The 22783-nt window shown below is 33.1% G+C and overlaps 6 protein-coding genes across 9 annotated transcripts; 3 read left to right on the forward strand and 3 right to left on the reverse strand.

Annotated features, from left to right (window-relative positions):
• The first annotated feature begins 155 nt into the window (after positions 1–155).
• Positions 156–2969, forward strand: LOC116433371 (2-aminoethanethiol dioxygenase). Its single transcript, XM_031991372.2, has 3 exons — positions 156–542; positions 751–1087; positions 1176–2969. Exons 2-3 carry the CDS (start codon positions 788–790, stop codon positions 1566–1568), a joined length of 693 nt encoding a protein of 230 aa, XP_031847232.1. The 5' UTR covers positions 156–542; positions 751–787; the 3' UTR covers positions 1569–2969.
• On the reverse strand, positions 2417–5923 carry LOC116433333 (E3 ubiquitin-protein ligase MARCHF5). The gene is made up of 7 exons (XM_031991315.2): positions 5669–5923; positions 4773–4994; positions 4507–4660; positions 4203–4411; positions 3807–4125; positions 3566–3731; positions 2417–3491 (listed from the first exon to the last, which is right to left on the reverse strand). The coding sequence occupies exons 2-7, from the start codon at positions 4951–4953 to the stop codon at positions 3333–3335; spliced, it is 1188 nt and encodes a 395-aa protein (XP_031847175.1). The 5' UTR covers positions 4954–4994; positions 5669–5923; the 3' UTR covers positions 2417–3332.
• A 525-nt stretch (positions 5924–6448) lies between these two features.
• On the forward strand, positions 6449–9125 carry LOC116433337 (DGAT1/2-independent enzyme synthesizing storage lipids). Of its 3 annotated transcripts, none has more exons than XM_031991344.2 (6): positions 6449–6884; positions 7305–7443; positions 7520–7614; positions 7698–8059; positions 8130–8333; positions 8404–9125. In XM_031991344.2, exons 1-6 carry the CDS (start codon positions 6878–6880, stop codon positions 8509–8511), a joined length of 915 nt encoding a protein of 304 aa, XP_031847204.1. In that variant the 5' UTR covers positions 6449–6877; the 3' UTR covers positions 8512–9125. The 3 variants fall into 3 exon arrangements, with proteins under 3 accessions (XP_031847204.1, XP_031847198.1, XP_031847189.1); XM_031991338.2 differs by having other exon boundaries at positions 6454–7079; positions 7305–7422; XM_031991329.2 differs by having other exon boundaries at positions 6462–7079.
• Positions 9126–9290: 165 nt separating this feature from the next.
• On the forward strand, positions 9291–11192 carry Fkbp12 (peptidyl-prolyl cis-trans isomerase Fkbp12). The gene is made up of 4 exons (XM_031991347.2): positions 9291–9524; positions 9860–9907; positions 10201–10387; positions 10596–11192. The coding sequence occupies exons 1-4, from the start codon at positions 9488–9490 to the stop codon at positions 10651–10653; spliced, it is 330 nt and encodes a 109-aa protein (XP_031847207.1). The 5' UTR covers positions 9291–9487; the 3' UTR covers positions 10654–11192.
• stmA (Protein EFR3 homolog stmA) lies at positions 10598–18819 on the reverse strand. 2 transcript variants are annotated; one of them, XM_076371792.1, is made up of 17 exons: positions 17519–17738; positions 17170–17427; positions 15928–16004; positions 15376–15491; positions 14993–15155; positions 14616–14768; positions 14434–14540; positions 14209–14352; positions 14030–14108; positions 13824–13959; positions 13456–13727; positions 13208–13380; positions 12747–13107; positions 12470–12669; positions 12282–12381; positions 12052–12207; positions 10598–11960 (listed from the first exon to the last, which is right to left on the reverse strand). In XM_076371792.1, the coding sequence occupies exons 4-17, from the start codon at positions 15468–15470 to the stop codon at positions 11808–11810; spliced, it is 2292 nt and encodes a 763-aa protein (XP_076227907.1). In that variant the 5' UTR covers positions 15471–15491; positions 15928–16004; positions 17170–17427; positions 17519–17738; the 3' UTR covers positions 10598–11807. The 2 variants fall into 2 exon arrangements, with proteins under 2 accessions (XP_076227907.1, XP_031847153.1); XM_031991293.2 differs by lacking the exons at positions 17170–17427; positions 17519–17738 and adding an exon at positions 18522–18819.
• A 1746-nt stretch (positions 18820–20565) lies between these two features.
• Positions 20566–22228, reverse strand: LOC116434676 (chymotrypsin-2-like). Its single transcript, XM_031993269.2, has 4 exons — positions 22158–22228; positions 21600–21904; positions 21078–21332; positions 20566–20709 (listed from the first exon to the last, which is right to left on the reverse strand). The coding sequence occupies exons 1-4, from the start codon at positions 22204–22206 to the stop codon at positions 20566–20568; spliced, it is 753 nt and encodes a 250-aa protein (XP_031849129.1). The 5' UTR covers positions 22207–22228.
• Positions 22229–22783: the final 555 nt, after the last annotated feature.

The raw sequence follows: 22783 nt of genomic DNA on the forward strand, positions 1-22783 counted from the left end.
ATATACCTATTGCCGAATATTTACAAAAATATTCTATTTTTTAAATAGGTTTCAAATGCATTCATTGAAATATGATTTTCCATATCAAAAATTAATGAAAGTAACGATAGTTTCAATATTTTTTGAAGTAATTCTTTAATATGCTACTATCTTCATGTAAAATGTATAAAATTTGTTTATAAAAATGTCAAACAGAAGTGATTTTAGACAGATAAGCTTCTGTTTATGTTTACATTATCAGTTGTGTTGATATCAAATCACACAGCCATGTTTAGCATAGTGTAGTCAAGTATCAAATGTAAGGTATCAGTACGGACCAAATATTAAGTATTCAAAAAGACTGGTGTATATATCAGTAATGTTTATTATTGTTGAAAAATTGCAATATCAATGAACGTATTGTTACACATAGTGACTGTGAAATCTATCATCTTCTGTAACCTCCAAGAGCGACAATTTCATCAATTTTCCCAATACTTATTCAATGAAGTTTTTGGGCAGAACATTGAATGTGAATAGAATTCGTGCATAGTAATTTAACGGTATTTATTGAAACATTTTATTTAATTATAATCATCGATAATTTCATTAACCTTTGTTTTGTACGCTAATTCGAAATTCTATACTATGATAGTTAAGGTTACGTACGATTAATCCTTTAATGATGTTTCGTGGATTATATTTTATTTTCTATTACTTTTTAAATAATTCGCCAATAAACCATTGAAACAATAATATAATTTTCCTAAGGTGAATTTACAAAAGTAGTGATCTAAACTCGATAAATATGGCATCGGCAATTGAAATATTATGGAAACAAGCATTGAAAACATTCGACGGACGAAGGAACGTTGGATTTAAGCTTTGTCAAAAGAATTTTGATAAATTGTGGAATTTAATGAATAAAATCACAGCCGAAGATGTAAATTTAAACAAGCAAATTCTTGATTTTATACAAATACAGGCAGCACCAATGTGTGTTATTGATATATTTGAAAATAAAGATTTAACTATTTCAATTTTCATACTGAAACATGGAGTTACAATGCCAATGCATGATCACCCGGGAATGCATGGGTTTTTAAAGGTATGTGAATTAAATGTAAGCTGATATAAATACATATTATGTAAACCGATAGCTTCTAATTATATTATGTATATGTATGTATATCCAGGTAATTAGTGGTGCAGTTCAAGTGAACAGTTATACTTTGAAGACAAATGATGATCATATAATCAAATTAAATAAAGAAATAGCAGCATTTAGACATCGACCAATATCTTTACATAGTAATTCACCTGCTTGTGTCCTTACACCACAAGACAAAAATTTACATGAAATTTCATGCATTGAAGGTCCTGCTGCATTTTTAGATATTCTTAGTCCACCGTACGATGAGGATGATTCTGGAAATGGTCCAAGACCATGTACATTTTTCAAAACTATTAGTTCCAAATTATCTACTGATTTACCAGATATTATTGAAGAAGTCAAATTATTAGCTTTTGAAGGCCCACCTAACTTTGATTCTGAAAGTCTGAAATACACAGGACCACCTTTAATGTGACGTGAAACATCAAAACATGTCCTCTGTTCTATTTGTTAAAAATTTGTACATTTCCCAACAATGATTTACAACTCAAGAACAATTTGATTGTATTAAGAATTGTTATGATTATTTAACTTCTAACTGAATGTAAATTCTTATTGTTTATTTTGAATAAGGAACTCATTATAAGTTAGAAGTAAAGCATAAGTTTTATATGACAGAAGTTACTTTTTACTTTATGATGTTGTTTTCAATTTTATTTACTGATATTTTGAAATGTACCAAAATTGTTTCCTTTTTCTTATAAATCTCATGCATTTTGTTTTGCATTTTTATTTACCTATTAATTATTAAAAAAGTTATAACTAAGTAATTATATTAAATTTACTGATTCCTTGGCACACAAAACTGAAATGTAAACAAAAATGTATTATAGTACATACGATTGATGTGCAAAGCGCGGTAAAAAAATATACGCTAGTTATAGAAAAATGACAAAAATTCTATTTGTACAAAGGTAGATGCGTTAAGTACAACAGAATACATTCTTTATATGATGTAAAAATTATACCTTTTTTTTTTTAATTTAACTTCTTATGTGGTACTTATAAAAGAAAAAGGATACTTACAATGTTCAAAGATAATTAGGTAAAGTATTTTGCAAATAAGTATTGTACTTAATTTATTCATAACTTACATTATCGAAAAAGTAACATAATAATAAATATATTTATATATTATACAATTCTTTTTTAAGAAGTTCCCTTAGTATCTAAGTATTAATATTGTACATTAATTCTTTTTAAACAGGCATAACATTTCTGGAAGTAATTACTGTAAATATGCCTAAAATTTAAGTAAATTGATTAATGTTTAAAATGACATTATATTTATTCATGTATAGAAAAACAATACAATTTATTGATTTGCATCAATCTTCACTACCCTATGTAGGTCTACAGAAAATAAAACATTTACATAAAATAATGCTCCCTTTATAAAACTATACTGCATACAGTAATATATGATTTAATATCTGATCCATATGATCACATATATATGAATCATAAATCTGTTCTCTTTCTCCATAGCTGGAAACTTTTGAGTAATTTTTAAACAGTAAATTTAGGTACTTCTGAATATAGAAAAAATATGCGCATTTTAGATTTCAAAAAGTATAAAATTTTGGCATAGTAAATAATACTTCACCATTTTCTCAATTGTTAATTTTCATCTTTGCAAATACGATTATTTATAAAAATGTACTTCCCAATTGAACCATGGACATCCGTAATTGTGTAAAATGTTGCAGTGAATACATTTAGTTTGGAGCAATAAAAAAAAAACAGAATTGCACTAAAAATCATCATCAGTATAAGTCAATTTGTATTCCTTATTTACTATTCCAGGAAGAATGAACAGACATTGTTGTTCTACTAACACATTTAAGAGATATAACATTTCTTACAATTAATTGTTTCATGTCAGACACATATTATAATTTGCTTCTCAGAATTATGTATGTAATGACAGTTTCCCATTCTCATATGCAAATATATATATATATGTATTTATATATTCATGTATATAAATATATAAATATATGTATATATCTTACGTATTTGTTAAATTTGATCATAGTACCCATAAACTTACATTGTTACATAAAAGTTATACAGTGGACATTTGTTTTTACGATAAAAGTACACTAAGAAGTTTAAATCCTCTAAATCTGAGGAAGTAAATGTTTTTAGTATAGCATATTATTTTTGAACTTTATGTTTAACTTGTTTGATTGGTGTCGGAATTTTGTTGTCTTCTATATAATGCAATGTTGTCATCCGTATAATCCATTATACGACGCTGACATTGTTTTACATACTGCTGTTGTTTATGATATATTTTGAATGCGCCTTTTATTGTTATGAATGCTATACCACCCTGTAAAATTTCATGCAAGAATATTATTAACTATCAAGCAATTTACTAATAGTAAATCTGTATTTAACACGTACGAGTAACGTCCTTTGAAAATTGGAGTGTATGCTTTCAAAGAATATTTTGCCACATATGCTGGCAATGCTGGGTAGTAAAAGTGCACCACAAAGAATACGCGTCGCTGATACTGGATCGCTCATAGGTGGTATGTCTTCAAATTGAGCTCTATCATCACTAGAATAACTAAAGTAACAGGTATACATTAATTTAAAGTATTCAATATCTATTTAAAATATTCATAGTTATATCTGCACATACCTATTGGGTAGTAAATATCTCAGAATAGGAACCTTACATGCATGTCGTCTGAAAAGGCTAAGAGCTTGGTCTTCCCATCTTAGCATTTTACCCAATACCAATAATATTGGAATTGTTGGCAAACCAACTAATAACACTAAAGGATCAGCTTGTTCCATCATAGCTAATCCATCTTTATATCCAACTACTTGCATTACAGTTACTGCTCCATACGTTACGGCCGTCCAGTATATAGATGCTACAACTATACTGGCTGCTATGTATGGACAAATTCGGAAAATTACACCATCAATGTTATCCAACACAACTACTAACGGTCCTGAAATGTTATGATACATTTATTATAAATACCACTTAAATTAATGACGAATAAAACAAAATTGAATAATAACAAACCCATATTTGGATATACAATAATGTACTCTGTGTTACACTGTGGACATGCTACATTAGCGCCCGCATGTCCTTTCTGTTTTTCATCAACCCATCTTTGTATACAACCCTGATGAACCCATTTTGTTGTACCACGACAATGACATGGTTTTACCCATGAAGCAGTTGCATCATCTTCATCCGTTGCAAAGCATACCCAACAATATCTCCTGCTATATTGAATAAAAATTACTTATGCAATATAGGTATATTTAAATCTTTTTTCTTCAATGTTACATTTTACATTGATATAAAGTACTATACGTACTCATCATCTGAATTTGCTGCTGGTGCACTGACTTCTGGATGATTTGGCGAAGATGCTCCATCAGTTACATCACTTGCTGACTGTGTGCCATCTGTAAGTTCTCTTAATGGCTCTTCAGTAGGTACAACCTCCTCAGCTTGAGCATTGGGTACTTCTATTAATAATAAACAGTCATTAGTGACTTTATTAAACCCAAATTTTTATTTAATTGTATATACTCCTATTCTATTAAAACTATTAATAAATATATAAATAATAATTTTTACCATTACTCAATGCATTGGCTTGTCTCTCCGACCTTATATTAGAAAGATGTCTTATTAGAGTTACTTCTATGTTTGGAAGACCATTAGGCTCATTTATACGAAAATACCCTATGCTTATTACTCTCTCAGGCGGATCAAGCCCACGTGATTGATAAATGCGAAACAAATCGTTGTCTGACATTGTGTTTAAGAGTTTTTCAATACTTTGTTATCATTTTACACCTGTAAATGGAACATATGTTAAGACACTTGTTGTCTAATATTTTTTAAAACACCATGAATTAACAATATGTTTGATAGTACGTTAAAAGAAACCAATAAAATATTCAGAATACACATATATATCTATACAGTAACACAGTACTTTTACATATATGTATATACATATGTTATGATATCAGGTACTTGCATTAAATTGCAAGAATATTTCTTGATACTATGCACATACACTATATGGTTTTGCAGTATGTTAAAACATGTTTAATTTAAAGGTCATTTACCTTTTTGCATATTTTTATTCACCAGTAAATACATTGTTATTTTTATCACAAAATGGTGAAATTAAATTTAGAGGTTGATAGAGAAGGTACATTTAAACAAAATTACTGTAGCGTTAAACAATTGATTTTGCCACATCAAAGCACGATACGGGAATATTAAATACAGGATCACTTTTTTAACCAGCAATACGTTGTTAAAAAATTGCTTACCGACTGGTTAAACGCATGTCATTATAAACTACATTATAACGTATCGAAACGATTTGTTTATGACGAAGAAATTCTTCGATTGAGTATGTATTATTCTGTGTATAACTCAAAAATAAAATTAATAATACCGTAGGCCACTGACAATAAAAATATGTATCGAAATTAAAAAAAAACATTAATTTATACCTGAAGTAACATTCACATGTAATTCACTGTTGCACATTTACGACGAAATGACGAAATCATTGACATCATTGCAAAATAACAACGAGGAGTGACTGCATAACAATATAAAAAACTTGCATATATAGAAGGTTTTATTGATTTTTTACAATTCTGAAAAAATTGTTGTTTTTGAAATTCACCTTACAAATAGGTTCATCTCTTTTTTTTGTACTAATATTGGCAATGGTCAAAAGTTACGTGAATTGCTGTTCGTACTGCCAATATTTTAAAGCGAAAATTCGCTTTTGAAATAGATTGCCAAACTTCACATTGGTTTAAGCTCTTTTAATATGTATTATATAATTTTTACCGTGTATGAAAATAAGCATAACAGAATAATTTAATTCACTTTAGCTTTTCTGATAGTTAGTAACTCATGACTATATTATTTTTCTGCGTTACTTTAAAATTGGGTACTTCTAATTTGTAAAATTTAAATATCTTATTTTCTCTGTGATGATCTAATTTCATGCTATGTATTTTTAAAATTCCTTATCTCAAAAGCATATTAGGACAAATTTTTGTTAGTCACCACTGATTTCTTGTTACCTTATTTTGTATATCATACAATGTTTTCGAAACAATTTAATATGAATATAAAATATAATTACTAAAATTAGTGACTATTTAAATATAAATGAATATTGTATTAATCACGGTACTATGTTTAATTTAATAAAAATAATCAATTTCACAAAGTTTTTTAAATTATAGACATTAAAGTTACGAAATAGTCAAGAAAAAAATATTTAATTACTGTAATTTGATATGTTAATGTAAAAATATAAATGTTAAGGTATATTATTTAGAAATTATTGTAAAATGATTATCTACTAAATTCATTAATCAAATCTGACATGTGTGAAGGTAGCTGTAACCCAACACCTGCACTGACAGTGGCATATCATATTCACTTAGCATTTACTGATTTATGGGAACTGTAATTGTTTGCACTAAATTTTTAATAAATAGATTGGCATATATGTAATACTACATATTAAAGGAAAATATTAATCAAAAATCAATGAATAAATACATGAAATGACTTACGAATAATTCTGTGGAGTATAGAACAATAAGCTATGGAAAATAATATAGGATGACAGTTCAAACATAGTGAGATATTTACATATGCAATTAACGGCTGGATATAATTATTCCAGAGTATAAATGAGAGGTATAAAGGGAACAGAGTTAAGAATTGGAGTTTCATTTCTGCATTGACATTAGTAAATATGTGGCTGATTTTAAAAGCAGTACCAAGCATTTTGTAATTATAAAAGTGTATTTACTCCCGTTTTCACTTCTTTTCACAATCTAAATATGTTTTCTATGGTATTCGACTTAAGAAAAACTTTAGAGGATATTATAGGTAAAAATGTTATTTTACATATATTACTGAGAGACACATTGTTTTATAAATGTATACAGAACACAACACAAACATTAGAACTATTAGCAATAATATTATAGAGTGTGACATGCATGTTTAGATAATTCAATTCTATTAATGTTATTCATACATTTCATTTATCTATACATTTTACATTTTGTTATCACATTTCGTATTAATAATTAATGTATGAAATATTTCTAGTTGAATATATTGATCTGGATTTTACACTTTGGTTATCATGGCTTTTGATGCCACTTCTGATAACATTTTTACTACCACTTGTGATTGTTGTATTACTATACCTGACAGCATTGATCTTGTATGTATATAAGTTACATAGGTATGTATTTATTAATTCAAATGTGTTTAACGAATTAAAGGTTTAAACGTCTGCTTATGGTGTTTTATTTTAATAGAGGCACACTAAGAAATGCGTATGGAACTGATTGGAGAAATGCAGCTCGCAATGTGGTAGCTGCAGTTTGGGATGCTCATGGCTGGATATGGTATGGTATGTTATAAATTTAATGTTACTATTTAATGTTGCTATTCATGTATGTATTTATATATTCTAATATTTAAATTGTTTTTTAGGGTATGAAGTTGTTGGATTGGAGAATATACCAAAAGATGAACCAGTACTTTTTGTATATTACCATGGAGCAATCCCAATAGACCTTTATTATTTTATATCAAAAGTTTTACTTTTAAATTCAAAATTAATTCATACAGTAGCAGATAGATTTCTCTTTAAATGTCCTGGATGGTCCATAATTTCTGATGTACTAAAAGTCATTCCTGGTACTATACAAACATGTTCTAACATTTTAAAAGAAGGAAACATGCTTGCTATCTCACCAGGAGGTGTCTATGAAGCTCAGTTTGGAGACTCTTATTATGAATTGATGTGGAAGAAACGAGTAGGTTTTGCAAAAGTTGCACTAGACGCCAAAGTGGTATGGTATTTTATTTTATATTTCTTGTGTTTACTTGCACTGTGCTGAATCACTAACATTTTTGTAACAGTGCATTATACCTTTATTTACAAAAAATGTTAGAGAAGCATTTAGAACCATAAGTTTGGGTAGGAGAATGTGGTTGAGAATATACGCTGCAACAAGATTTCCTTTTGTACCTATTTACGGAGGATTTCCGGTTAAATTAACAACATATGTTGGCAAACCAATCCCGTATGACGCCAGTCTTACACCAGAGGAGTTACAGTTGAAGGTAATGAAAAAATGCAAACTCATTTGCAACTGATAGTTAATATGATGCAATAATGTATCATTATTTTCAGGTTGCTGATGCACTTAATGATTTAATAAAAGAACATCAGAGAATACCTGGAAATATATCACTGGCTTTGTTGGAAAGAATACGCGATGTAGATAAAAAGAAATCATAGATTCTTATTTACTTCAGTATTATCTCTCTAAGTTATACCATATGACGCGGAAATGCATTTAAAAATTGTTATACCATTTTTAAGGTTCCAAACTTTATATTTTTTAACTACGGTGCTAGCTAATCATTTTATATTAATTATCGATAACGTTCTGTTTTCATTTTAAGTTACGTTTGTATAGGCTACATGGTATTAACTTACACCGGTGAAATTGCGTAATACTTATTTTTAAAGTATAAGAATTTATTTATCTATTTAACTGTTAAATAGGTGTTTTACAAATTCTGCTTTAACTCATGATACAAAGTACTGGATTAATGTACTCGAATTTAGATCAATTTTGAACATATTGTAAGTAATATATACATATACATATATATTTATAATTTATAACTATATGATCCACGGGACCTTTTATAGAAATTTATTTATTTATTTCAAAAATGTTTTCTGTTGTTTACTTATGTGGTGAAGTTGTGATCTGTCTACAATTCCATACAATGTCGCATATTGTACTTAACTTAATTATACTTTTTATTAATTTTATACGATAAAACGATAATAAAACGTATAAAAATAAGTTTTGTAAACGTTCATTTAATTCATTTGTTGAAACAAGTAAGGTAGTTTCCCGAGAACTGTTTAAAGGGAGCAAAATAGAGCGTGAACAGAGGAACGCATTTTAAATTTGCCACAATCGGAAATATTGACATTGATCGCAGTATGTTAACCGGAAGTAATGAGACAGCAGAGAACCTACCGGCGGCTTTTTCAGTTAAAATTTCTTTCCCGAGGGTATCTGTGGATACATTGTTATATTCAACGAACAGCATTGGACTGGCATCGTTTTTTTACAGCCACAAGGACCACGTTTATGTGAATTCTACTTACCGGTACAAACCGCCCGGCTTTTCGTAACTAAATTTACTCGCCTCTTCACAGAGGAACTAATTTCAGTGGCAGAAAATACGTAATCATGGGCGTGGATGTAGAAGTTCTTTCTCCTGGGGACGGTAATTATTCTGTATTCGATATTCTACGTTTCTTCACTTTTCTTGTACGATTTTCATAGCATTTTGTTTTTCTTATACTTTCATTCATTTACCTCCTATTTTATTTCGATGAGATCTTTTTAAATCGCGGCTTGGTTAAAATATGCCGCAGTCACATCGACGCGGATTTATTTACAACCTGAAATTCTATGAAAAGCATGTCTCGTCTACAGTCTCTTCCAAATAAGGTGATTTCGAGCGTTTGTTAATATGCTCGACGACTGTATAAAATTTTAGTATTTAATACTTTTCATTTATAGTGTAAAATTTCTCAGAGCAATGTTTCATATGTACAGGCCAGACATATCCGAAAAAGGGACAGACTGTAGTTGTTCACTACACAGGTAGGTAAACGTGTTTATCAACTTCTTTATATTGCGTTATACGTTAAAAATAAACAGTAAAACTAATCAATATCTTTTTTTAATGTTCTGACGAATATTGAGAATGAAAATAAAATATTGAACTTCTCGTATAATATAGTTGTACAATTGCTTGTAAACAGGCAAGTCATGATTATAAGTGAAAATATAAAAAGTTATATAAATGTATATGTTATTTAACAGTAGAATTATGTATCATTGTTGCAAACCCATTACAAAAATGTGTAATCATATATTTGTTGCACGTTCAATAGGTACCCTTGACAATGGAAAAAAATTTGACTCTAGCAGGGACCGTGGGGTGCCGTTCAAGTTTAAAATAGGTAAAGGAGAAGTTATTAAAGGGTGGGACCAAGGAGTTGCTCAAATGTGTGTTGGAGAGCGTGCTAGGTTAACTTGCTCACCAGACTTTGCCTATGGTAGCCGAGGACATCCTGGAGTATATCCTTTAATATAAAGTAAATCTTTATAGTATTATTGGTACTGGTAATTTTTTTTAGATAGAAATAGCAACAAATTGACTGGTAATTTATTAGTAAATTTATATTCGTATTAATGTTTTCTGGTATTTGTCTCAGTATCATGGAAGACTTTTTGATTTATTTAATACGAAATATATTCTGTTATATTACCCTTGACAAAGGCACACTATTCCACCAAATGCTGTTCTTATCTTCGATGTGGAGTTACTGAAGGTGGAACCTTGAAGAGTTTATCAGGGTATACCAAATTGACTACACACATCAGAACCACTGATAATTAAACGCTTCAAATTGCATTACCTTAAGTAGTCATTGTACGAGTGGTATGTCTCACATACTAACCTTAATTCGATTGCTCATAAGAATGGAAAAAGTTTAAAACATTAATTCTATGTTCCACTATTGCACGATTATATAAGCTATAAATTACAATTATACACAAATGCCCAACAACCAGTTGATATGGAATGTATGAATACCTCTTGTATTCTTTTATATCTGGATAAAATTATCCTCAACTATATTACTCTGTTCGATGCTAACATAATAGCATTCTTATTATGAGTAATTGAATTAAATAAATCTTGAAACATTTGATATATATAATCTGACATCTGTGTTCATTCCAATAACTTAGTACTTGGTAAACAATCACCTGGATATTTTGTACAAAATCTTGCAATAATGCAAAGAAGAATAATTGTACTGATATTGTAATAGATGGACCTTTACACGCAAAAATTCAATAAATTGTCTTGTTTTGATTTGTGAATATGTTTATTAGTCCATAGTTAACATTTATCCTTCAAAAAGATCCAAATGGTTTTGCGCAAGCTTAATTCGTTTAAAATACAATTTATATGAGTATGTAACACTTTTGTGATAATGGTATGTTTTTATATACACACTCCCATTTCCTGTAATTTTGATGAAGCTGTATATAACTTACACAAGCAGTGTGCAACGATAAGCAAACTTTCCGATGAAACGATGTTTCAGTGTGTCGGTATTCATCTTATCAGTAATGTCAGAAATGCAGAAATATATCAGTAATATTATTTCACGCAAGTCACGTAAATAGAAATATGGTGCGAGTTACGCATCATTAATTATTTCATGTCGCAATTACATTCTCCCATTCGTTTGAAGTACTATTACAAATTATAATATAAAAATAATTGTTAACTCTTTCATAAATTAAAAATAAATATATACATTTATATTTTAATTGTGTGGATAATTTAAAGTTACTAAAATGTTCTATCCGTAAAAAATAAGAATCCTTTTATGTTCCTTCAATGTAAATATATAAATAACTTAATAAAATTATTATTAACGCGTAACAATTAGAATAATATATGACTTAATGCATTGCTGATCTAATAAACAAATAATTCTGGGAAATGTATTTCATAAGCTGGTGCTTGATTTGGTTTGGTATCCGTCGGTGGCCCGCCAGGTTGAGACGTATTACGCGGATCAACAGATAATGTGTTGAATATTTCTGACAATTTACTTTGGAGAACGTCATGCTGTGAAATTATTCGACATGTCAGACGCAGTTTACATATTTTATAAATAAAGCATTTCCTTATTATGCTAATCAAATGTATGCTTCCATACCTTTGGCTGTGTTTTCGATACCAAATCTTGAAATGGTGCATTTCTGAAGAAGTGTGACAACTGTATTCGTTTTTCTTCCTCCATGATGTGGTTATTATTATTCTCTGTCAGAATCCGCTTCATACTTTCGAAAGTTAACTCTTCACCTGGCAGTTTCTATAAGATACAAACATTAACGGAATCAATATAGAATTTAAAGTACGTTACAACTATAAATAAAAAGAACATACCTTTTGGACACCTGGAGATGAACCACCGCTGTCCAATTCTGTACCGCCGGAATTAATATCGGCCAACGAGTTCCGTCCAGCACTATCAACCCACGAATGTCTGAAAGTAATTAATTAATATGAATTTATAATAATAAATTTGAACGCCATAAGAAAATAGCCGGGATATTTAAAATTATTTGTACTACCGATGTTGAAGAGACGTGCTGCTATAACCAGATCCTTGTTGCAGTTTTCCGCTATCGAGACCAGCTCCTTTTAAGCATTCGCTTAAAATAGTTTGATCAACTAACAAAGCCGGTGCTACTCTAGATGACAAACCGGCATCGTATTGAGATTGTAAATCAGGCAAAAGATGTGGAGCTTCCTTTCGCCGTGCTTCTACAAGCTTAAAGTGTTAAAATAAAATCAAGTTATAATATATCAGCAAAATATATAATATGTGTTAAGTAAATAGTAACTCACTTTGTTCGCATAATCCATGAGTGATGTAATATTACAAACATAGGATATGAGTACCAATAAGCTGATGACAATGCTGTGCAAATTGAATTTGAGCGAAATACTGATTTGGCCACTCGTTAAAGCTAAATCTTGGAGACTCAATACCAGTCTTAACAGCTCTAATATCGTTTCTTCTGAAGCTAATTCTACAGCAAGTAATGCCAATGTTGTATATATAGATTCCACGTTCTCGACCATATTACTTGCCAATTCTAATGATTCATATAATGCTAAATAAATTTCTGGACCATGTTTTCGAATGAAGATCACGTCTGGTCTAGATGCTTTCTCAATGGTAAGATCAAGGGGTGCAACATTTATCCTGTTTAATAAGTATACGATAATTGAATGTTCATAAATATTCACATAAAATTGAATTGTAAATAATAAGCATTTTTTAAGGTACGTTAAGAGTGACTTACGTAGGTTTTGCAAGTTTCGGGCTATTTAAATGTCTATCAATTAATGTATGAAGGATCTTTTGTACCAAAAGTCGCATTTCAGCATCTGCTGCGAGTGACATTCTTAATAATGGTTCCAAGAAGCTAGGCGGGAATGTTGTATTTAAATGTATTGTTTGATATTTTGTGCCAACCTGGGAACAAATAAAATACACGTATTTAAACATGAACACTTATTACTTGGATGTATTACATTATGTGTGGATTACTTTTAAAAGAGATTTTAAAAGAATACTCTGCAGTAACACGTCTCCTTTCCCAACTGAGACTGCACGATCTGGTTGACTGTATGGAACTTTACTCATAATAAACATCATAATTTCTATCTTTTGATAATCTGGAAGGTGATTTGCGAATTCTCCCAAACCGTTAATGAGAGCTTCCTGATACAACTGTTCATCACAGCTGGATGACTGATTTCTTGTTACACTAATTCGAAGATGAGTTAGCAAAGAATTTATTATTTCCAAAACAGATGGACCTTGAAAAGAATTTATGCGTTAAGAAACATTTCTCTAATAGGCTAGAATACGTTTTGAATAATATATTCCTTTTTCTTCTATGCATTGATATTTACCAACGCTTTCACCAGCTGCAATTGAAATAATTTTGGATAAAGTATCTGCAATACTGGTTCGAATTTTCGGAGATGATTTAGAATGATCATCAAGATGAATCATTAGGGCTTCTACAACTGTGTAAGAATATTGAGACTAAAACAAATATATTAATGTTTTTATACATTGCTGAACATTGTATTTTATTCAATATATTTTTACTAACCTGAATGGAAAACATAATTATTCTGAATGTATGAATTGCAAAATAATTAGGAACCCATAATTGATGATTATCTAAATGTCTGTAAATAAGTTTTATTCCTTGAATATATACATAAGTAAGTTATTATCATGTTGAAAAGTAAATGACAATTTAAATTTTTGAAATAACCATCCACAAACCTTAATACAGGCCTAATAACACATCTAATGTGGCCGAATGATGCCCGCCCTACGAGTTCTCGCATACATGTTTCTGCAAATTGTGGTGGGTCGGATCGTTCTTCTGTTGGATTATCGGGGGTTGCATCTTCTTTATTAGAATATCTATTAGAAAAGATAGATATAGAATTATAGCATAAGAATAAAATGACATTATATACAACTCATGTTCTTTGAATATATTACCTGGAATTTTGCATATTATACAATAATGAAGGAACTATTTTATCCATATGAACAGGTTCCCAAATATTTTCTACCAAATCATCAGAAAGTGTTTTCCTAACAACGCCCTGTATAAAAAATGTTTAATAATCAATGAATTTTAAAATACAACCTATGTACCTAAATAGCATAGAAAATCATGCCTGTAAGCCTTGAATTCCGGCTAACTGTATTTGTTTCCTGATCGCAGGGTCATCATTATTGGAGTGGCACATTGCAGAGAACTTTGATACAAAGAAATCGTAACGTGTGTGATAAGACGGCGTATCTTGTTCGATGTTGGCAAATCTGACAAACTGGAAGAAGCCAGCACTTTGTTCAACTGAATTCAAAGATGTCGAAAATATAATTACTTTACAAATCAACAAAAGATAACAATACTACAACACATCAAAATGCATTTAATTTTAATGATCATAAATCAATCTTTATCATAATAAAAATTATAAAAATAACAACAACAATAATAATAACAAAAATAATAATAATTATTATTATAACAGTACTTATTTGAACTTACAGATTGTGTAGCTAATATTTGTAATTGTGGATCAGTAGATTCCAACAGCTTCTGTACCATTTTTAAGAAGCTTTCAACAAATAAGTTTAAAGTTTGGGCATGACATGCTAGTAAAAGAATATCCATTGCTTCCATAGCAATAACAACGAATCCATTTCTTCTCCTATTAGTAGATACAAACATATATTAATTGTATCGCTTAAATATGAAAGATACATATATCTTGATGGTAAATATACAGTTTCAAGATTGTAATATACAATTATTGTTATGACTTGCCCATAACAGAAACAAACAACTCACATTAATCACATGAGTATGCATGTTTTGTAATTATTGGCTCAATAATGCATGATTATCTATCATTTGGATCATTGTCATACCTGTAAATGTCTCTGGAAGCCCTTTGAAACAAGTACTCTCCAATCCTATCTAGTTTTTCAGGACTACTTAATGAATAAAAGGTCAATTTTTCCATGTTGTTCTTGACTAGTCCATCCTAGTTATAGAAGAATATTATATTATCTACTGTAGTGAACATTATTATAATTTAATATTTATAAATAGTAAATTTGAGAAAAATAAATATATATTACACCTATATAGGTAACACTCGAAGTTGACGGTCAACTTTACATTGCAAATTTACGATACAGCAATACTTATAAAGGCACATTAGTCACATAAATCACAAAGAAAAGTGTTTCTTTTCCAAATAACAAATGAATCAAAAAGATAGATATGTTATCATAAGTAGAGAAATAATTGTATTTACTAGTATGTGCTACAAATTTGCATAGAACTGTCAATTCTGTTGACATTAGTCTACTGTATATAGGTGATGAATTACATAACAATAAAACAATGTATTTATATCTTTAATTATTGAAAATTGTGCAACTATCGAGGAGTAGGTAAATAATAGTGAACTCTACCTGTGGATTCACTGGGAAAATATTGTCAACGAGTCTTTTGTATCGTGGACGTAAAGCAGAACAGCACCAGCAACAACCTAACAATATTTGAAAAAATATATAATTGACAGAAGATACAATTCAATGAACTGTACGAAACAGTCAACGAACAACAGTGAAACGTAACCAAGAAGATTACGTCACGAAAGAATTATGAATTTTAATGCAAAATTACAATATTTACCAAACATTTCAAGAGGATCGAATCGCTACACACACGCGAAAGGACTTCGATCGACTGATAATATCAATAGAGTGTAGTTTTCAACCAGTGAGAACGTGCCTTAAACTATTAATACTACATCCCTAATTAATTGAAGGAACATCAAGAAATTATTTACGAAGTCCTATTACTATTACGACGTTAATATATACAGCAGGTTTTGTATAATTAAATATTTCCCGAAATAATAGAAACATTAGAAGTAACCCATAGCGCTATCTACCACAAAAAACTGGAAACTATTTGTCAAACAGTTTCAAGCAACTCTTTATAGATGGCGTCATGAAACTATTATATTATGCCGCTATTCCACTTGCGTAAATATCTTCATGATAACTTTACAATATTTATATATTATTTTCATGCTAATATATTTAATGAATTATTCAGAACTTCAGATGTACTTAAATTGAAGACCTTAAACTAACATGGGTCAAATTTTAGTACCCATAAATATCTCCACGTGTATTCCCATGTCAGAGGTCACTTGGCGCCGGCGCCCTACTTGACCCTTTGACATCTGTAGGGTAAATTTCCCTCCCAGTTACTGTGAAGTTCAAGTTTATATGGGATTATGGTCAATACTCTGATATCTACGAGTTTCTGCATGTTTTCCCTCACATTAAAGATCATTCAGCATCAGTATCTCATCTGACCTTTTAGTATCTATAATGAAGACACTTTCTTGAATCTTTCAGGGGTAAAAAAAATGTCCCTTAGCATCTACAAGGGAGAGTCTTCCCCTCTAAGTTTTTCGATTGAAATCTATCTGGCATCAAAGTGAAAGCTATTGATACTCATTGATATTTCTTGATACCCATAGATATCCATTGACCTTCAGTGACCTTGACGTCCAGCGACATATGTACGCTATCATTGACTTTCACTGATATTTATCGACTTCCATCGAGTTCTACTGATGTGTACTAATATCTATACACATCTTTTTTAAATGAAGTTTTAATTAAAATCTAAATTACCCTGCTCAGTGGATAATTGTATCTCTAGCGTGTTCTTGTATGTTCACACTGATGGCGCCACCATTCACTTTTGTGTTTATGATTGTTAACATTTTTCGTTAAACTTTATTAGTTAATCTGATATCCATTAGATGCACTTTTAATTGCAAATTATTCCGAATCTTTCGTAACTTTTAGATGTCTAGCGTAGGATCGATAAAAACGAATTAAATATAAAGTTATTTTTAAAATTATCCAATCACGCTGCATGACACTGAACTGAAAGGGAAACAGTCTGAGAAGAATAAAGTAAATTTGACGTAACAGTATAGTGGGCGTACAGGAATAATTGAAAAAATCGTATAAATACCAGCATCCGTTCGTTTCTCTTTTATTCGTCGAAATATGCAACGAATGCCGAGTATAGTGTATCAGAAATTGTTCCCGTTGCGTGTTATACAATGTCCTGAAACACGAGTGGGTGGGATTGTATTTTCCCCGGTGTAATGTAACGTTCGCGACGTTCAATGGAACATTTCCAAGGGAACTGCGAGAACACCCGTCAGCCGAAGGAGTATAAGAAGGCAAGACATGCCGGATGTTGACACAGGGCTTCGGAAATCAATAATAACGGCCTGTTCGCAGAATCACACGTGGCGACGGCATAAATTCTATCTCGACATTATTCTCGCTCGCGTATAATTGATAATTCGAACCGATTGCAGCTACAATTTCACATCAAACATACAACTCTCTGAAAATCTTAAAGCAAGCACTGCTACTGTAGCATCAGCGCCAGCATCCGCAAAGTGACGTTCAGAAATTAAAGTTGATATGTCAATTCATACTTTCGCATTCTTGAGACAGATTCCGAAAGCATTTAGAACGGAACGATCCACTCCGGTTTCATTGATCGTGTATATTCTTGAACTAATGACAAATAATTCAGAACAGAGTCTACAGATGTTCGAATACATCCTTAGGAACGAACCAGAATAGAACGTACATGTCACTTAGACTTTTCACTCGACTTCGCGTTATACTTTAATTCTCAGAAGACATCTCATGCACTGCCAATCCAGCAATTACAATGAAATCTGACAATCACGTCCAAAGGCGTCACATGTGTCCAGTTTCAACGAATCGCGAGAAACACTGAGAAACGTCGCAAGACAGCTCTCGAAACGTTCACAAAACTTACAATAAGAAACTCGTAAAATCAGCAGCTTCCTCTACCATCGTCACGAATTCCCACTACCCCTAACACGATCGAGCAACAGTGACACCATAGAAAACCCCAGAGAATCGCGCGAGTCGACGTGTCGACGCGAAACCACCCCCGACCGTTCGATTGAACCGCGATTGGTACTCACAGCCAGGGTCAGTGCACTTCAGTATGACGGATTCGAAGACGTCCGGCACCTCCGCTTCGAAGCAGCATCTGATCATAGCCATGGCTCCGACTCCGCGCGTATCCCATGGGTGGTTTTGTCCGGTGGTAACACTGTCGCGGACGTATCACTGCTTTCCGTATGGAACCGACGAGACTCGTTCGCGCGGGGGCTTCCGGACGGGGGATGAAGCGTCCGGGAGATCGGTTCCGACAATGGAGGAGCGACGTCGACGCTCGGCGTCGGGACGTCTGTGCCCCACTAACCCGCATTCGGCGCACGAGGGCACCCTTGACAGTACTTTCCCTGACTACGTCACGGGGCGAGCGCGCGCCTGTGCGAAGGGTCGTCGGAGCGCGAAAAGGGCGAGAGGGCGAGAGGGTGGCCGAGATCATGGCGCCACTCTGCGAACGAGAACCGTCCCCACGGCCGCGGTCCGTCAGATCAATGCCAAAATGGGGTGGAACGCTCAGCCCCGCGCTAGATACCGAGCGCTTCATCTGGTTGAAAAGAATCGCAATCTGCGAGATCACGCAGTGGCCGATTCTAGGTCGAAAGATACTAAGATCGATTTCGAAGATTTGAGAGCTGTGAGATTGTTGATGTTAGAGATGGTTGAATGCGCGAGGAATGTTGAATGAATTCGTAAGCGACTCGTAAATGGAGATATGCGATAAAACATTCTAGCGTTTAACGCGTTAACGGTCTTTTTACGGTGTTTTTATGGTTGATAGAGCTTCTACGGTGGCTAGAGCTAATTAGCAACAAGTTGCTATTGGAAAGAAGAATGGTGTTATAGAACAATGGTCTATAGAAACTCTGAAAGTGTTTCTGTTTGGACTTCAATTGATTTACAATTGAATTTGCGTAGTGCTAAGTGAATTTAATAATTTCTCAGAGAAACGTTTACTTTTCTAATAATTGCAAGAAGACATCACATGGGTCATTTGACCCCTCTGGTAGTTTTAGTGTTAATAGGATGCTTGTGATAACTGAGATTTCTAGTTAATCAAAGAATCAACTAGTTATCGTTTCAACAACTGGTTTCGATTTGTTCGTTTCGCAGTTACTAATACCTTAAAAGCATCGAATGTTTGAAATGATCTTGGAAATAGTTTCACTCGAGTACTATGAATATCCAAAGAAACTGAAAATAATCTGTTACAATTTTTATAGAGATTACATATCAATCGTATTAAATGCTCGGTAGTTCTAGCGTTAATCTCAGCTAAAGAATTCGAGCATCGTCGTTTCGATTGGACGTCGGGCTTGAAATAATCGACGCTCGATGCAGATAGATTTTTATTCGGTCATTCGTACGTACGATATCGTAAATTCAGATATCGCGTGAGTCAATGAGCACGCGGTAGAGGTTCCGTAATGGGCACCGCAGACGAGTGGGCCCATCTGGCTGACCCACACGTTCTACCATACCAAAGACGGCGAGGACATTGGAACAGTATCGATTACGTCACCGCTCGCCGACGACAGTAATTAATCTGATTATATCGCCGTTGCCTCGGCCAGATCACGCAGTTAATTAAACCAATCCGTTGAAAGCCTTTCAGAATGTAATGCTTCGCGACAAATTGAAGTTTTTCTGCGCCATTATCGTTCGAACCGATAGCGAAGCATGTATTTATCATGAGAACGATGTCTATCGTGCATTGTTATTGTTTAACTGAAGTGCGTAACGGATCGATCTTTTTGTTTCCATTGTAGACGACCCACTTTCGCGAGCAATTTAACGAGGCGTTTCGTTTGCGTTTGATGCCCCCGTTATTTAACCAGCTGACTTATCGGTAAAATGTTTAGACGATGCTATCGGTGTTTGAACTGTATAAATTAGAGCTACGATGAGTTCAGCTCGTTAACGAGCCAATTTTTATGGAAACACTTGGACGCTCTTGAAATCTTGTAAAACCCCCTACCAATGATTCCCTGATATAAGATCGGAAGATTACAATTAAATTATAAGAATTACGAAACTTCCATTATGATTCATCAATTTTAATTTTAGTTTTAATTACAATTCCATCGCTGCGCGAATGAAATCGAGGGTGTCGTACACACTGGTGGACACGTCGGGCACGCCGCGCGCGCAAGGAATTCCACGGGACACCACGCCGACGATTTGATTGTTGTAAACAACCGGGCTGCCGCTGTCACCCTGTTAAACAGCAACAAAACGAGAATCATTATTTATTCTTAACGTTCAACCCCTTGTCCTGTGATCTCTTTCTGAACTCTGATCGATCTGACTACTTCGTTATTAACCCTTTGCACTCGAGAGGTGACTCTCACCACCTAATTTCACATTGCAAAACTATAAAATTTGATATTTAGTATTGTATAACGCATCAATTTGAGAAATATTGAAATAAAATAAATATAAATATAAATATAAATATAAATATAAAATAAAATAGGCTGAAGGACTGATCTCTCCGAAACATTGACTTAGGAACACCATAAGCTCAACGTTTCAATTGTTCAAAACTGAAATTTCTGCAAAATCGTGTCATTTCCGGTACTTACAGGACACAAGCCGATGCCGACGCCGTCAAACGTGCAGACCACTTTCCTCGACACATCGAGTTCATGGTAACGAGAACATTCCCCGTAGCTGATGACCATCAGGTACACGTAATGCAGCGTGTTGGGCAGAGGTCCGTACGGGGGTGGCGATGTCTCACCCCAAGCGGACACGACGACGTAGTTGCCGGCCGGTGGGTCGGCAGTGGGAAGGGGTATGCTTTGCTGCCACTCGTTGTAACTTATGGGTTCGGCTAGCTGTAAAGGTAAGAGTTTCTCAACACTATGCCAACCGAATGGGGAGATCTCCCACTTTTCACTTAGCAACGTGTTGCCTTTTATTCTGCTTATTTTTTCTTTTGTCGTTTAGTAAGTCTTGAAGTGGGATTATTTGCAATTCATCAAATACGGTTCTTGTTTTTACAAAATAAAGTTAAATAAAGTTAGGAAACTATAGAATTTGACTGTAAAATTATCGAATAATTCGATCGAATTCCATGAACATTAGAGAACAGAAGTGTCCACCTTGATCACACCGACGTCATTGTTCGGCTGACTGCCAGGGTTGTAACCTGGATGAGTAAACATGGCGGCCACACCATAGCTCTGGCCACCCTCGTGAAGGTAGATAGTGCCGGTAACGACAGAGACGTAGTTCGTGTAATCGACGAGGGCTTTCACGCAGTGCGCGGCGGTGAGAACATGGTACTGGCTAATAATTGCACCGCCGCACATGTGGTTGCCGTTTAAACGAAGCGACACCATGTAAGGAAATTGGCCCGGCTGCGCGTCGCTCGCTCCCAATAACTTTTCGGGGCTCTGCGCGGTCGCTGTGGCAACAGAATAATTCGACAGTTATTTATTTCATAACAGCATTCCTTTTTCTTCTATTAATTACGCGAGTGATGCATAATCGAATTTCATCTGCTGAAGGTTTTGAATACTTCAAAGAATCTTCGTTCATAAAGGGTTAAATCGATCGATGGAAAATGAATATTTAATTTCTCGTTAGTAGCTGTTCGTATAGAGGACTTGAAATATTTATGTAGTAGCTGTCAATAGTGATAGGTATAGTGCACTTACCAACGGCAACGCTGCCGAGTAACAAAAGAGTGAGGAAGTTGCGAGCCATGGTTGAGACTATCACGGAAAACCTATCACAACTGTGACGATGTGGACGGAAAGATAGGTCATTTATATAGTACTAGCATGTTTATTCTGAACCTTGAGTGGCAGATGGGATTGATAACATTATGCATGAGGCAGATAGCGAGACAAATGTTTTAGGCGAAACGACGAAATCACCAGGTGCGCGAAATCGAGGAAACCATGAGGCGAACCAATTAGTACATGCATACTGATTATTTATTTTTCACTACTCATTAATATGCGATAATTTCAAGGTGAGTACATTTGATCCAGATACCTCCTGCGACCTTGATATCTTTCCTAACTCATTGGGAAGTATATCAGTTTGACTAATTCGTCATTTAAATATGGTTGACACCAGTTTTTAGATAAACTTAAACATTAATTTATACAATCTTTATCAAGAACCTTGACTTCTTCATTTTAAGACAACTGTTCCGAGTGCAGAGAAGTGTTGACGAGTTTGGAATTTGTACCAATTTTTCACATTCGAAAATAATCAGAAATGATAATGAGGTATTTTGTTTCTGCATCGGAGATTCTTTAAACGATAACGCAAC

The sequence above is a fragment of the Nomia melanderi genome, chromosome 10 (assembly GCF_051020985.1).
Source record: "Nomia melanderi isolate GNS246 chromosome 10, iyNomMela1, whole genome shotgun sequence".
Classification (NCBI taxonomy): domain Eukaryota; kingdom Metazoa; phylum Arthropoda; class Insecta; order Hymenoptera; family Halictidae; genus Nomia; species Nomia melanderi.